This window comes from Erinaceus europaeus, chromosome 3 (assembly GCF_950295315.1).
Source record: "Erinaceus europaeus chromosome 3, mEriEur2.1, whole genome shotgun sequence".
In the NCBI taxonomy this organism is placed as follows: Eukaryota; Metazoa; Chordata; class Mammalia; order Eulipotyphla; family Erinaceidae; genus Erinaceus; species Erinaceus europaeus.
The window spans coordinates 55303841-55320309 of NC_080164.1; the positions used below are offsets into that span (position 1 = coordinate 55303841).

Consider the following 16469-nt stretch of genomic DNA (forward strand, 5'->3'; position numbering starts at 1 on the left):
TAACGTGCACTTAACTGGGTGCACTACCACCCAGCCCTGGTGTTTTTTTTTTTTTTTTTTTTTGCCTCCAGGCTTATCGCTGGGCTTGATGCCTGCACTACAAATGCTCCTGAAGGCCATTTATTCCATTTTATTGGGTAGCATAGAAAGAAATTGAGAGATATGGGGAGATAGAAGGGGAGAGAAAGATAGACACCTGCAGATCTGCTTCATCACTTACGAGGCAACCCTCCTGCAGGTAGGGAGCCAGAGGCTCAAACCAGGATCCTTGCACAGGTCCTTGCTATTTGTGTTATGTGCGCTTAACCCAGTACACCACTCCCTGGCCCCCCTTTGATTGACATTTTTCATGGATATAGCAATAAAAGAAATGATCCAGTAATAAATTTCAGTGTTAAGATCTCAGAACAAAGCAAATTTAGACAAACTATCCGTATTTTCTTTGGTACTGTGTCAGTCTTACCAATATGTAACTATCTTGCTTATTCACAATATTAAAAGTATTACATGAGAGAGAATCATGGCATTGAAGCTTCCTCCAGTCTATTGATGACCAGGCTTGAATCTGGGTCATGTGCATGGCAAGGCACATGACCAAGGCACTATGCAGTGAAGGAAATACTGTCTTATCATACATAACTTTTGTTTAGGATTTGTTTTCTGAATTTTAAGGTGTCTAAAAAGAAAACAATAATTTACTGGAGGATTTATCTTTTTCAGTACGGTCACTGTGTTGAGACTCATACAGTTCTCCCTTTTAAGCTTAAGTTAGGCCTATGAGTAGTTGTTTTCATGATACATGTTTCTGCCATAATGTCTGTGTTGGCTAGTTACATAAAATAATCAAATTATTTGTTCTTGTGGTAATTTTAAAGCTAATATATTAAAATTGTTTTACTCTAGCCTCAAGTTGAAGTATTGTCTGAAGAAGAAGGTGAAGAAGAGGAAGAGGAAGAAGATATCCTCTCTTTAGCAGAGGAAAAATATAGACCAGCTGCCCTTGAAAAGATGATAGCTTTAGTTGCCCTTTTGGTTGAACAGTCTCGCTCGGAAAGGTGAAATGTTTCAACATTTAGAATGCTTAAAATGTTTTTTTATCCTTTTACAGAATTGTTTTATCACTACTAACTCAGGAGCTTTTGTTACTTAATTTCTTTTAAATATATAGATGGCATTATTCATTAACTCTTGTGGTATAAGTATTTCAATCCTTTGTAACAAATTTTGCCTCTGAGTTGTGTTAAAAATATACACTGAAAAAATATTACAGTAAAATATCTAGCTGAATTATACATACATAACTATCCTTCAGTGAAGCAGTCCTATTTCTGGAAATCTGTCCCCCAAAATTAGAAGTATGTATGTGCAGTACTGTTTATTAAAGTAATGTTCATAATATGAAAGACTGGACATCTCCACTAAAAGAAGACTATTTGAAGAAAACCACAGCATCCACTCAATATTGTCTCTAAAGCCAAAGATAAGGAAATAATGGTATGTGGCTACACTACCATGAAGAGAACTTTAGGATAGATATTTTTAAATTAAAAAAGGAAGGTAGAGAAAAAATTATGTAGTATACTATTTTTTAAGCAATAGGAAGTTAGGGAAATGTGAATGTGCATGCATATCCAGTCTTCATTATTTATGATCATTCAGTTGATATTTGTAATATCAAAATCATTACTTGTAGAGCTTTTACAGTCATATGTGGACTGCAGAATGTACATTGCAAAATGCAAAAAAACAAATTTGCTTAACACTTTCCAATTTGAGGCAAATATGGTAACACACTGCTTTCTTCCAGTTCTCATATTGCTAACAAATGTTCTTTTCACAGTATATGCCTTTTTTTCTGCACATTTATGTTTTTTGGGTTTTTTTTCGTTGTTTTGACTATTTAAAATGTTCTCTAAATGTGGTGCTAGTGTATAGTGATGAGAAAATACCCTTGTCAAATAAAATTGATTCAGATATGAGTTATAGTGCTATTTACTTTGAGTTCACTGCTACTGAATCAACAATATATACTGAGTAAATTATTTTTAAAAATAGGCACCAAAACAAGGTAACATATTAATTAGTTGACAGATGTGACCACTGGCTCACAGGAACATAGCCTCATAGCTTTGTATTTTTCCCAGAAATGAAAGTATTCACTAATTTGGTATTTGCAGCACTTTATAGAAAATGAGAAATGACTTAGTATATGTTTATAAATTGAAGATTAAATTAAAAAAAAAAGTTTCTATAATTGTGACACTGAGGAAGCAGATGAAAGGGGACAAGAATAAAAGTTTTATTTCCTTGACTATGAGTTACAGTCCTATCAATGCTTTATGTGATTATATAATGATAAATAAATGAAAGAGTACAATTCCTAAAAATCAGAAGCAGAATGAAATTAACAAACTTAATGTTCAGCTGTTGGCATAGCCACTGGCAAGTAATTAATTCAAGTAACTTTTTTTAAAAAATAATTTACTTATTTTAATGAAAGAGGGAGAGATACTGAGAGCTAGAGATACCGAGAGCTACCAGAGCCTTGCTCAGCTCTGGTTTATGTTGGTGCTGGGAATTGAATCTGGGTCCTGAGAGACTCAATCATGAAAGTCTTTTGCATAATATCCATTATGCTGTGCTCTACAGTCCTCAAGTAACTTTAGAATACATTAACGGTGAATTTCTAGTACAATATCTGAAGAACAAAAACCTGTAAAATCATCCTAAACTGTTTAGTGATTCAGTGAATCACTATTATAATTAGAAGTATTATTCAGAAACAGTATTATTAAATACATCAAATAATAGCTACTAGAAACTCATGGTGCTTTTTTTCTTTCCTTTTTTTATTCTGTCACCATGACTTAGAGTGAGAGGGTGAATATATCTAGAGGAAACACACTCATTTGAAGAGGTTTGTTCACACCTTTGTTCATAGCAATGCAGTTTGTAATAACCCTTACTTGGCAGAGCATTCCAGTTATCCAAGGACAGATGAGTGGCTAAGAGAAAGTTGTGGTTACCAGGATTATTGATGGGGATGATGGACCTACAACCAATACACCAATCCCAGCAGCCACTTTTTCTTTTTCTTATTTTTTTTTCCTTTTCACCTTTTTTCTTTTTGATAGAGGGGTGAGGAGAGATAGCAACGGAAAGAGGAAGAAAGAAAACTGCAGCAAGCACTGCTTCACCACTTTCCCTGCATGTGGGGATGGGGAGCTTAAATCTGCATCCTTGTGGACTTAACTAGGTGTACCCAACCTCTCAGAAGTTTACAGGAAAAGAAAACAGCAAATATAAATAGTGTTGTTGGTTTTTTATATACCTTCTTTAATATTAAATGACAGTTTGTTGTGTTTTGTCTTAAAATATTATATACCTCCATTATCTGAAAATTCTAGACACCTGTCTATTCCAGAATCAATGTGTACTTTTAGCATCTAGGTTATAGCCTCTAGATGCAATTTCCAATTAAAATAATCAGGATTCTTAGGGAAATAACTCTTCTCACCTTTGGCGTGAAATTACTGAGAAACCTGAAATGTTTTGTTTTTGGAAAGACTATCAAGGCTACTGAGACCATGTTTGAAGGACTAAAGGACCGACTTAAGGAGGTGTCTCTTGGTCAAGTTGGACTGGAGAGATAGCATAATAGTTAAAGTTCCATGCCTGAGGCTTTTCAGTTCCCAGGTTCAATTCTTAGCACCACCATAAGCCAAAGCTAAATTGTACTCTAGTTAAAAAAAATTTTTTTGACAAATTGAACATTATAACATAAAGTAATATAACACAGGCAATAACATAAGCAAACAAAACATCACAAATACTTAAATCCATATGTTTATAATGGTACCAAACAAAAACAAGGCTTATTGGCAACCTTTAAAAAAATCAGTGTATTAGCAGGTGGGCCTCTGTGCAGCCAGTAGAGCACGCACATTACCATGTCAAGGACCTGGGTTCAAATGACTAGTTCCCACCTGTAGCAATGCTACAGATGTCTTCGTTTCCCTTTGTATCACCCCCTCCTCAATTTCTGTGTGTTAGGAAATGAAATCATAATTTTGGAAACCAAGAAAATATACAGCCAGCTATCTTAGCTGCAAAATTATTCTTCTTGTTCCCAAATGATAAATCTGATGAAGTTCATGTTCATAAAATTACTTGAATAAATGGGCACAGAATGCGGAAATGAGAAAATATGACTACTTTGTACCCCAAATTATATAGTGGATTTAGGAAATAGCAGCATAAACTGAAAATATTATGAGAACAAATTATCATTGTGCCTTCTGGTGAAAGTTCATTCCATCATTATTATAAAGTAATCTTGATTAAAAATTCAAAACAAGATATGATCAAGTCTCTAGATATAATTACCAGATTACAGGAAATATAGGGACAGAGGCACATACCAAAACAAGGGATGCAATCAGTAAAATATAAATATGGGGAATTTTATAGGGCAACTCACCTAATTTACTCAGCAGATAAACTGCAAGATAAAAGTAAAGTGGAGGGAAAAGTAGTAGTCTACAGAGACTTCAGCCAGTTATATCAAAGGAGTTTGGATCCTGATTTCAACACACACAAATATATATAAAGTGATCTGAGGAAATTATACATTGACAGGATATTGTATTAACTTGCTTCAATTGTGAATAGTAGTAGTGCGGTGTTTTTGAAATTCACCAATTATATTGTTAGTGAGATTTACTCTACATGGTAAAATTCCAAATGGTTTTAGTCAGTATTTGTGTAAGAAGTAATAGCTTCAAATTGGGAAGTGAAATTCTAGTATTTTGTAGTTTACTTTTTCCTGAAGGTTCTTAAATCAATGAGCTCTCAAAATTAAACCCATCTGAGTGTTATATCAAAATACTAACTTTATTAAGTGGAAATTTAATAGATTTGGACTTACCAATTTTGGAATCTTTTTAAAATGTCTGAAAGATTCCTGCCAAGTCTACCTAACAAAAAGCTAAAAGAAAAAAAAATTTTTGATGGTTTTGGTACAGTTCTAATAAAGTTAGTGATTTTGATGTGTGATGTGAATAGGTATAAATTAAGTACAGTAAGTAAAATTTAATTCCACTGTTACCTTTCAGGCACTTGACATTATCACAGACTGATATGGCAGCATTAACTGGAGGAAAGGTAATGCCTGCTCTATATTAGACAGTTTCATCATTGCACGACTGACTTAAAAGTTCTTAAAAGAACACCTTTGCTTTTAACAGGGATTCCCCTTCTTGTTTCAACATATTCGTGATGGCATCAATATAAGACAAACTTGCAATCTGATTTTCAGCTTATGTCGATATAATAATCGACTTGCAGAACATGTAAGTGCTGAAAAACAGTTATAAATGTCTAAATTATTTTTAAAAGAATATTCTGAAATTCTCTTTTTATTTTAATTTTAGATTGTATCTATGCTTTTCACCTCCATTGCAAAATTGACTCCTGAGGTATGTAGATGTTTGCAGTTCTTACATTTAAACATATGGTCAACACAGTGACAGTGATTTTAACTGATGCTTCCTAATTGTTTTTGAAAAATATCACCAATGTTTTCTCCATAATATGGTGACTTATTTTTAAGCATATGGTTTGAACATATTGAATTAGCTCTTCATATTTTATCACAAATGTAATTTTCACAGTTACATTTTGCATTACATTAAGTTTAGTAAATGGTGTTTCATCTTGGTACTAAATTGAAAAATTAAAATGGTTCTGCTTCCCACCCCCCACCCCCAGAGTAGTGCTCAGCTCTGGTTGATGATGTTACAGGGGATTTAACTTGGGACCTTTGATGCCTCAGGCACAAGAGTCTTTTGCATAATCATCATGCTATCTTCCCAGCCCTGAAATTGCATATTTTGAAGCATATATCACAGTTGTGTGTAAGAAAAAAAGTAGAATAGCCAAACTCTTATCAGTAGAGAAATCATAAAAACTAAGGATTACTGGGAGTCGGGCGGTAGCACAGTGGGTTAAGCACAGGTGGCTCAAAGTGCAAGGACCTGCATAAGGATCCTTGTTCGAGCCCCTGGCTCCCACCTTCAGGGGAGTCACTTCACAAGTGGTGAAGCAGGTCTGCAGGTGTTTCTCTTTCTCTCCCCCCCTGTCTTCCCTTACCCTCTCTATTCTCTCTGTCCTACCCAACAACAACAATATCAATAAAACAAGGGCAACAAAAGGGGAATAAATAATTTTTTTTTTTAAAGTTAAGGGTTACTACAGGAAACTTTCATCTAAAAGAGTTTTCTATGGTGGTCCGGGAGGTGGCACAGTGGATAAAGCCTTGGACTCTCAAGCATGAGGTCTGGAGTTCAGTCTCTAGCAGCACTTGTGCCAGAGTGATGTCTGGTTCTTTCTTTCTCTCCTGTCTTTCTTATTAATAAATAAATAAAATCTTTTATAAAAAAGTTTTCTACACACATGTTGACCTCATTAGCAAGAAGTTTTTTTCCTTTTTTTTTTTTGCCACCAGGCATATCACTGGGTCTTGGTGCCAGCACTATGAATACACGGCTCCTAGTGGCTTTGTTTCTTTTTCTTATTTTTTATTGGATAGGACAGACAAACTGAGAGGGGAGAGGGTGATGGGAGAAAGGTAGACACCTGCAGACCTGATTTACACTTTTGAAGCATACCCCCGATTGTAGGTAGTGGGGGACTCAAACCTGGGTCCTTGTGCATTGGTAATGTCTGCAGGTAATCCTGTGCACCACCACCTGGCACCCTAGCAAGGTTTTTTAAAATAAACATTTATTTGTTCTGATAGGACAGAGAAATTGAGAGGATGGGACAGAGAGAGAGAGAGAGAGAGAGAGAGAGAGAAAGGCACCTGCAACCTGCAGAGTCCTCTGCTGGTGAGGACTCTGGGCTTGAACTCAGGTCTTGTCACACAGGAATGTGTGCACCATCACCCAGCCCCATTAGCAATAGTTTTTCTTGTTTGCTTGTGGGGTTTTTTTTTTGTTGTTGTTGTTGCTGCTGTTGGTTTGTTTTTTATCTACTAGTTCAGAGAGAAAGTGAGAGGGTAAAGGGAAGTGGGGGAAGGGTGGAGAGATAACCTACAGCACTGATGATTTCACCTCTCATTATGACAGTTCCCCTCTGTATGTGGGGACTGAGGGCTTGACCTTGGGTCCCTTCACATTATAATGTGTGTTCAATGAGGTGTGCCACTGCCCAGCCCTTAAAGCATGCTTTCTTTATTTTTTATTTATAAAAAGGAAACATTGACACAACCATAAGGGGTTACAACTCCACACAATTTTATCCATCAGAACTCTGTATCCTATCCCCTCCCCTGATAGCTTTCCTATTCTTTTTTTTTAATTTTATTTTATTTACTTATTTATTTATTCCTTTTGTTGCCCTTGTTGTTTTATTGTTGTAGTTATTACTGATGTCATTGTTGTTGGACAGGATAGAGAGAAATGGAGAGAAGAGGGGAAGGCAGAGGGGGAGAGAAAGATAGACACCTGCAGACCTGCTTCACTGCCTGTAAAGCGACTCCCTTGCAGGTGGGGAGCCCGGGGCTCGAACCGGGATCCTTCTGCTGGACCTTGTGCTTAGCGCCATCTGCGCTTAACCTGCTGCGCTACTACCCGACTCCCATAGCTTTCCTATTCTTTATCCCTCTAAGAGTATGGACCTAGGATCATTATGGGCTGCAGAAGGTGGAAGGTCTGGCTTCTGTAATTGCTTCCCTGCTGAACATGAATGTTGACAGGTCGATCCATACTCCCAGCCTGTCTCTCTTTCCTTAATGGGGCGGGGCTCTGGGGAGGCAGGGCTCCTGGACACATTGGTAAGGTTGTCTGTCCTGGGATGTCTGGTTGGCATCATAGTAGCATCTGGAACCTGGTGACTGAAAAGAGAGTTAATGTATAAAGCCAAACAAGTTGTTGACTAATCATGAACCTAAAGGCTGGAATAGGGCAGATGAAGAGTTGGGGGTTTTCCATTTTGTAGATAGTTAGTAGGCATATTTTAATTATATTCTAAAGGGCCCATAACTATACTAGTTTTTTTTCCTCCCCCTGAGCCTGAAATCTGATATGCAGGTGGACCCAAGTTATTGTCTGGGGAGATGATGTCATGGCTGGAAGAAGGACCAGAAAGCTGGATCAGGGAAGCGAGTAGCTCCCAAATATGGGAAAGGTGTATAAATATTGACTGTAAATCTCATTGATTTGACGTGATCTGGGGCCCGTATTCAGCTTAGGAGCCCATGTGACCTCTGTATCCCTGTAGATCTGTGCTCACAATCTGTGGTCATGGGTAGGAACGTTCCAAGCTGCCCCAATTTCAGGACCCATCTTCCTTGGTATAGCATAGAGTATGTTGCCCATCCTCCTTTCAGAGGATGGAATATTCTCTACCTTTGTTGATCCATTTGAGGGCAAGGTCCTATGGGGGCCCACAAAGGGGTCTATTGTGTTTTACCTGATAGAGATGACTGGTAATATTGGGGAGAGGGATTTATTTGAGGCCTAGGCCTATCATGTCTGTTTGGGAATCTCAGGACTCCCTAAATAGGGCCCCAGCTGATAGGGTGGCCTGATAATGACTAAAGAGTCATCGTTAAAGTATGCCAGTCTTTTGCCCTTATTCGGCTTTTGCAGTCCTTGCGTTGATAAGGTTAGCTTTGGAGTGAGTGAAGGAAGTGTAATAGGAGGTGAGGAGGGTGTCTAAGTCTAAGTAGACACTATTTCATTATGAACTTTATACTGACTCACTGCAGACTATTGTGTCCTTTTGCTTTCAGGTATATATTTTGCCCTAATTTATAGATACATGTGTGCATATGTTCTATAGCTCATGGGACCTGGTCTATATCTAGGTTTTGGGACTTTATTAGGAAGTGAACCACTTGGAATGGAATTAGAGAATACTATGAAAGGAAAGGTCTGACCTGTGTAATGAAGATGAAGGGTTAACAATCCATGCCTGACATCTCTGGACACAGTCTGAATTGAAAAGCATGCTTTCTTGATTCCCATACAGTTAACATTTTCATAAAAAAACAAACAAAAAAATTTTTTTACACCATTTCTTGCTAGGTTTTCATGCCTGCATGATTCCACTATTCCTGGTGCAGCACCTTTATTTTTTTCTTCCTCCTATAGATTTAGAGTGAAGAATGGAGAGGCAGAGACAGGAAGGAGAGATATAACAGCACTCTTTTTGCACTTTCCACTTTGCATGGTGCTCCCATGTGTTGTCAGTGGGCTTGAATCCACTAGGTCCTATCACATGATAAAAGTATGCGCTATGCCAGGTGAACTGTCTCTTAGACCTTCAAAAATGTTTTTAATTGATTTTGACAATGGTTTCGTTTTCCGCATATGTGTGTGGCTATGAGCATGTGTGTACAGCCTACTCTACCCACTGTTGGATTTATTGTGCCAACACACTAGAGCTCTTCCCCCACCTATGCCTTCCCCTCTTCCCCTCCAGTAACCTAGTTTTCAGTGTTTTCCCCACATAAAATTGGTTTTATACTTCCATGTGATCCTACCTCTTTATGGTAGTTGAGATGTATATGTAGGAATAATGAGCTCTGCTAATATAGCATGCAGATTTAAATAATATATAGAAACAACTGGGAGATAGTTCACCTGATAAAGTGTGAGACTTGTATTCCTGAAATTCTTGGTTAGAACTCCCAACAATGCTTCTCTACTTGTCCCCTTCCCTCACCCCATACGAAGCACTCTATTTTTCTTTTATTTATTTCCATTTTTAAGTATTTATTTCATTTCTTCCCTTTTGTTGCCCTTGTTTTATTGTTTTTATTGATGTCGTCATTGTTGGATAAGACAGAGAGAAATGGAGAGAGGAGGGGAAGACGGGGAGAGAAAGATAGACACCTGTAGACCTGCTTCACCATTTGTGAAGCAACTGCCCTGCAGGTGGGTTACCAGGGGCTCAAACCGGGATCCGTACGCCAGTTCACTGTGTTTTGCACCATCTGCATTTAACCCGCTGTGCTACCGCCCAACTCCCTTTTATTTATTTATTTTCTACTGGAGCACTGCACAGTTTTTGCTTATGATGGTGCATGGGGTTTAATTTGGGACTTGGGAGCCTCAGGCATGAAATTCTTTTGGAAAAACCATTACGTAATCAGCCCCAACTGAAGCACTGTTACCTCACATAAAATAAGTAGATGTTATTGTACCAAAGTCACGGACTCTGGGCTTGGAGGGGGAGGAATGTGGCATAGAGGGCATCTGGGTCCTGGTACATGATAATGTAAAAGGACCTAAATGGGGGTGAGAGTGTTTTTGATACAGACACGTATCATAGGGAGATGAGAAATTTTATTTTATTTTATTTATTTATTTATTTTTTATTGGGGAATTAAATGTTTTACATTCAACAGTAAATACAATAGTTTGTACATGCATAACATTCGCCAGTTTCCCATTTAACAATACAACCCCCACTATGTCATTTATCATCCTTCATGGACCTGTATTCTCCCCACCCACCCACCCCAGAGTCTTTTGAGAAATTTTACCCATATGTCAACAGCCATGCCACAAACACTTAAACCAACAACAAAATGATTATAAAAAATAAATTAATATAATATGAGTAATAAGATATAGAATAGTTAGATGTGTTTCTTTTCCACAGAAAGATGAGTTCAAATCTAAATACACAATCGTGTCTTACAGGCAGCCAATCCTTTCTTTAAATTACTGACTATGCTAATGGAATTTGCTGGAGGACCTCCTGGAATGCCTCCCTTTGCATCTTATATTCTACAGAGGATATGGGAGGTAAGTCTTGTAACAGCTGTATCAGTCTTTTTTTTTTTTTTTTTTTTTTGTCAATACTTACTTTTCATGAGTCTTTTATTACTATATAGTTAATACCAGTTCAAGTATTAGTCTTTTGTTTACATCTAAATTGTTTGTTAGTCAGAGGTAAGGGGCCAGATACTTTTGTCTAAAAATTTTGGCAGAGGAGGGTTCTTGATAGTCTCTCAGATGTTGGAACGATTTTCTCAGGTGACAAAATAACTCATTTGGATAGCGTACTGCTTTGTGACGCAGTTTCAAGATCACGCTCTACCAAATTGAAGGGGAGTTCAGTGCCGTTATCTCTTTCACTCTCTGCCTGTTTTTAAAATATAAATGTGAAGCTGTTGGGCCGTAGCGCAGCGGGTTAATTGCACTTGGCACAAAACACAAAGACCGGCATAGGGATCCCGGTTCCAGCCCCCGGCCCACCACCTGCCAGGGAGTCGCTTCACGGGCGGTGAAGCAGGTCTGCAGGTGTCTATCTTTCTCTACCACTCTCTGTCTTCCCCTCCTCTCTCCATTTCTCTCTGTCCTATCCAACAATGAAAGACATCAACAACAAAAATAATAACCACAACAAGGCTACAACAACAAGGGCAACAAAAGGAAACAAAAAAAGGCAGTGGATTCATGGTGCAGGCACTGAGCCCCAGCAATAACCCTGGAGGCAAAAAAAATATTACTAAAATAAATAAATGTGGGCGTGGCACAACCAGTAGAGTACACAAGGACCCAGGATAAAACCCCAGCCCGCCAACTATAGGAGGGAAACCTCATGAATGATGAACCAGTGCAACAGGTCTCTCCACTCTCTATCCTCTGTTACCTCTCTCAAAAAAAGAGAAAAAGAAAAAGGCCTCCAGGAGTGGTAAATTTGTAGTACAGGCACTGAGCCTCAGAAAAAAGTCCTAATGGCAATAAAAAGTTTTTTAAATGATACTTTAAGCCTGTAAAATTATAAATAGCCTTCATCCAATCTAAGGTTTTCATTTCCGTTCTCTGAAAGAAAAAATTATTAAAAGCAATAGAAGCTATAGAAATAAAAACCCAGGAGTTGGGCGGTAGTATAGCGGGTTAAGCGCACGTGACGCAAAGTGCAAGGACTGGCATAAGTGTCCTGGTTCGAACCCCTGACTCCCCACCTGGAGGGGAATTGCTTCACAGACGGTGAAGCAGGTCTGCAGGTGTCTGTCTTTCCCCCTCTCTGTCTTCCCCTCCTTTCTCCATTTCTCTCTGTCCTATCCAACAATGACGACATCAACAACAACAACTACAACAATAAAAAACAAGGGCAACAAAAGAGAAAATAAATAAATACATTAAAAGTTTTAAATAAAAAATAATAATAAATAAAAACCCAGGGTTCTGTCCTTTTTTTTTTTTTTTTTTAACCTTATTTTGATTTGTGGGATTATGAGATACTAGGGATATAGTTTCACACTGCACAACACCAAAGTTGCTTTCACCTGACTACCTACCCCAAGGATAACCACCATGGTTCTCACAAGTCTTAAAAAAGTTTCCTTACTTTTTTCTTTTAATTTAATCCATGTATTTCAATATTCTAGATTCCATATATGAGTGAAACCATTTACTTTTTTAATTGCTGAGTAGTACCATTGAGTATATATCCCATAACTATTATATCTATCTATTCACTTTCTTTTAATTTAATCCATGTATTTCAATATTCTAGATTCCATATATGAGTGAAACCATTTACTTTTTTAATTGCTGAGTAGTACCATTGAGTATATATCCCATAACTATTATATCTATCTATTCACTGATAGACATTTAGGTTGTTCCCATATTTTAACTATTGTGAATAATGCAGCTATGAATATAGGAGGTTGCATATGTCCCTTGGAATTAATGTTTTCAAGTCTTCTGTTTAAATTCCAACAACAGTATTGGGGCCGGGTGGTGGCACACCTGGTTGAGCACACTTTACAAAACACAAAGGCCCAGGTTCAAGCTTCTGGTCCCCACCTGTAGAAGGAAAGCTTCACAAGTGGTGAAGCAGTGCTGCAAGTATCTCTTTCTCTCTGTCTCTCCTCCCTTCTCAATTTCTCTGTCTCTAATAAATAATAATTTAAAAAGGAATAGTATTGCTGGATCATAAGGTATTTCCATTTTTGCTAAAGGATTCTCAGTACTGTTTACTGTAATACTGTTTACCTTTTTTTTTTTTTTAGTATTTATTCCCTTCTGTTGCCTTTTGTTGTTTTATTGTTGTAGTTATTATTGTTATTGATGTCGTCATTGTTGGAAAGGACAGAGAGAAATGGAGAGAGGAGAGGAAGACAGAGAAGAGAGAAAGACAGACACCTGTAGACCTGCTTCACCGCCTATGAAGCGACATTCCCCTGCAGGTGGGGAACCGGGGGCTCCAACCAGGATCTTTATATAGGCCCTTGGGCTTTGCACCACATGCACTTAACCTGCTGTGCTACCACCCGACTCCCTACTGTTTACCTGTTTTTTGGTTTTTTTTCTATTCCCACCAGCAGTGTAACAGATTCTATTTTTCCAAAACCTTACCAACACTCACCATTTCCTGTTTAGTTAATGTGGACCATTCTCATCAGTTTCTTGTAGAATCTCATTGTGCAAATACATTTTTTTTCCTTCTGTATTTGACATACATGGTAGAATAAGCATCTGCTGCTTCTTCAGTAATTACTGCTGAGGTCACAAAACTTTTTCCTTAGTGAAAACTCAGTTTCTCAGGCCCAAAGCTTTGAATAACCAGGTTAAATCCCTGGTACCATTACAAGCAAGAACTAAGCAGAGCAGAAAGAAAGGAAGGGAGAGAGAAGGAAGAAAAGAAAGCACATTCTGTAGACCAGGGGTCAACACATTCTTTAAGGCAAATAATAAATATCTTAGCCTTTGTAGATTATATGGTCCCATGTGGAGCTGACTGTTTAGTATAAAACTACTGACTGTTTAGTATAAAACTGACTGTTTAGTATAAAACTACTCAGACTGCGGTACAATAACTGAGTACATAATTTATATGTCTGGGGTTCTGGACTCAGTCACTAGGATACACATTTGTACACCTGTCAACAAAACAAAGATAAAGCTTACCATAGACAATTAATAAATGAGTGGCTTTGACTATATTACAGAAAGTTAGCAATGGAGACTTCCAGGGCAGAGCTATGGCTGTTGAGTTATGATACTGACTCTTCCCCAAAAAAAACAATTACAACAAAATAATGAATTTCATCAAAGAACACCTGGAATCTCTGCTAAAGAAAGGAACTTCAGAACACTGTCTGAAGGTTGATGATTGCATTTGGACAACAGGAGGGAAGGGAGAGAAGGACTTAAGCAGAAATGCTTCATTCAGTGCATTGCCACCAGGTGCCATATCTGCAGTCACTTTAGATTCTGTGGCAGATTTAAAGGGCCTGAACAGCACCAGTCAGGGACACAGTGGCTTACAAAAAGGAGCTCTGGACTACCCTTTAGGCTGTAGAAGCCTTAGGTTACTGAGTAGATCTCAAGGAATCATTCAAATAAACCAGAGAAGTGAACACTATTCTTATGGCATCAAAGAAATCTATCAAACTGTGTCCTGTAAGACTGCTGTACAGGAATGAAAAGTGACTTTGATCTCACAATAGAGACTTTGTACTTTCAAGAATCAGTCTAAGAGGAGGAGATCTGGGAACTCCTACATTCTCTCCATGCCCTCCAACCCCCCCCCCAACCCCATTAGGAGTCTGTGTAAGGGATATCAGGTGCCATAATATGACATCACTTCTTCAAAAGTTCCTTCTCTGCCTCTACAACTCAAATTCAAAGCAGAGCCCAGTACCACCTGCAGGCAACAAAGAAGCCGAAAAAGATGGGTAATTCTTAGGAAAGTGCTGGTTCTGCAAAACCAAGATGAGACCCAGAAACTTGATGCAAATCCAGAAAAGCTACCAGTAAAAGAATTTAGGGAATGCACTGTCAGAAAATACAAAGCTCTCGATTTAATATGGAGAAATGAATTAAGAAATTCACGACTTCAAAGAAAAACTTAATAGGAAAATGGAAGACTTCAGAACAAGAACACTCTGAATGCATCTGTCTCAAAGTGCAAGTCAAGGAAGTTGACTTATCCACCATAAGAGAACATCAGAAATAGAAGACAGACTGGCCACACTCGCTGACCTCAAAATTGGAGAAACGAGGTATAGGAAAAATGAGACAACTCTTAAAGAAATTGAAGACTTTATCAGAAAACCAAACATCAGAATTTTAGGGGTCTCAGAAGGAGAGGAGAGAAAGCAGAAACCTATTTAAAGAAATCGAGAGATTCGACTTCCGGAGGCGGAGCTACGAGCAGCAGATCGCTTTCTCTCCTCTCCTCTCCTCTCCTGGATCAACTAGGAATACCAAAGGAGACCACCCGGACCGAAACAAGACAGGACTAGAATGACCACAGAAACCCAGTAAATCACCCGTGAGTACAAACACGCGTGGCTGGTGACAGAGAGGAGAGAGGGGCCTAAGGAGAGATTAAGTGACTGCTAACAGTTGGACAGTTTGGAGACACCACCTCCAGTCTGCTCCACCAACAAGGGGACAGCTGAAGGGAGGAAAGGACTCCCCAGAGTCTCACCAAGTACAACTCTGAGTCTCCATTGCTACTACCCTCAGAATCTGGAGCAGCAACAGGGAGGGACACCAGGGCACAGAGATCTAACCGGGAAACTCAGGAGAAGACCTATACCTCGGTGGCATAGCTGAAGGGCTGTGAAAGTCTCTTTGCATAACCACTGGATTATCTCTGCCACACCCTGCTTTATCTCTTGGTCAGGAGTCATTGATTAAGCCAAGAAGCCTATTGATAGTTTAAAAGCCCTCAGGCTACCATAGCCTACAGGGGAAAAAAAAAGGCTTTTACACCACTGAACTCCAACTCAGGGATTGAAAAAACTGTTAACTTATATAAAATGGTTAAAACAACAAGAAAAAATAATGGAGACTCGAACCAGGACAAGAGTCCAGCTAAAAGTCCTCCAGAGGGCGAAGCACAAAACAACGAGTTCAACATGCAAACATTAGCTAAGGAAATAATAATAGGAGTGAGTAAAGAATTTGAAAAAATTGTAATCAGAACTGCAGGAACAACAAATGAGAATATGGAAGAAAATTCTAATTATCTCATGGTTATTAGAGAGCTGAAAGCTGAAATCGCTGAGCTAAGAAGGCAACTAGCTGAACAAGCTAAAACAGTATCAGAGCAGGGCAACAAAATAGATGAACTCCAGAAAGCAGTAGAGGGCAGAGAGAATAGAATCAATGAGGCTGAAGACAGAATTAGCAAGATTGAGGATGAATTAGAGACAACTAAAAAAGAAGTAAGAGATCTCAAAAAGAGATTAAGAGATGCTGAAAACAACAACAGAGTCCTATGGGATGACTTCAAAAGAAACAATATACGCATTATTGGCTTACCAGAGGAAGAAAGAGAAGGGGAGGAAGAAAGCGTTCTCCAGGCCATAATAGCTGAAAATTTCTCTAGTCTAGACAACACCAAAGACATAAAGATTCAAGAAGCCCAGAGGGTCCCAAACAGAATTAACCCAGACCTAAAGACACCAAGACATGTCATACTTAGAT

At 38.4% G+C, this 16469-nt stretch overlaps 1 protein-coding gene across 3 annotated transcripts in view; it reads left to right on the forward strand.

Annotated features, from left to right (window-relative positions):
- USP34 (ubiquitin specific peptidase 34) overlaps positions 1–16469 on the forward strand; it is a 254078-nt gene that overhangs the window by 199000 nt on the left and 38609 nt on the right. For all 3 annotated transcript variants that reach the window (XR_009548945.1, XM_060187219.1, XM_060187220.1), the window contains exons 62-66: positions 904–1055; positions 5115–5163; positions 5247–5351; positions 5433–5477; positions 10713–10817. Coding sequence is in view for 2 of the 3 variants with exons in the window: in XM_060187219.1 (XP_060043202.1) it covers positions 904–1055; positions 5115–5163; positions 5247–5351; positions 5433–5477; positions 10713–10817 (456 nt within the window). In the remaining variant the exon portion in view is untranslated. The remainder of the gene's footprint in view (positions 1–903; positions 1056–5114; positions 5164–5246; positions 5352–5432; positions 5478–10712; positions 10818–16469) is intronic.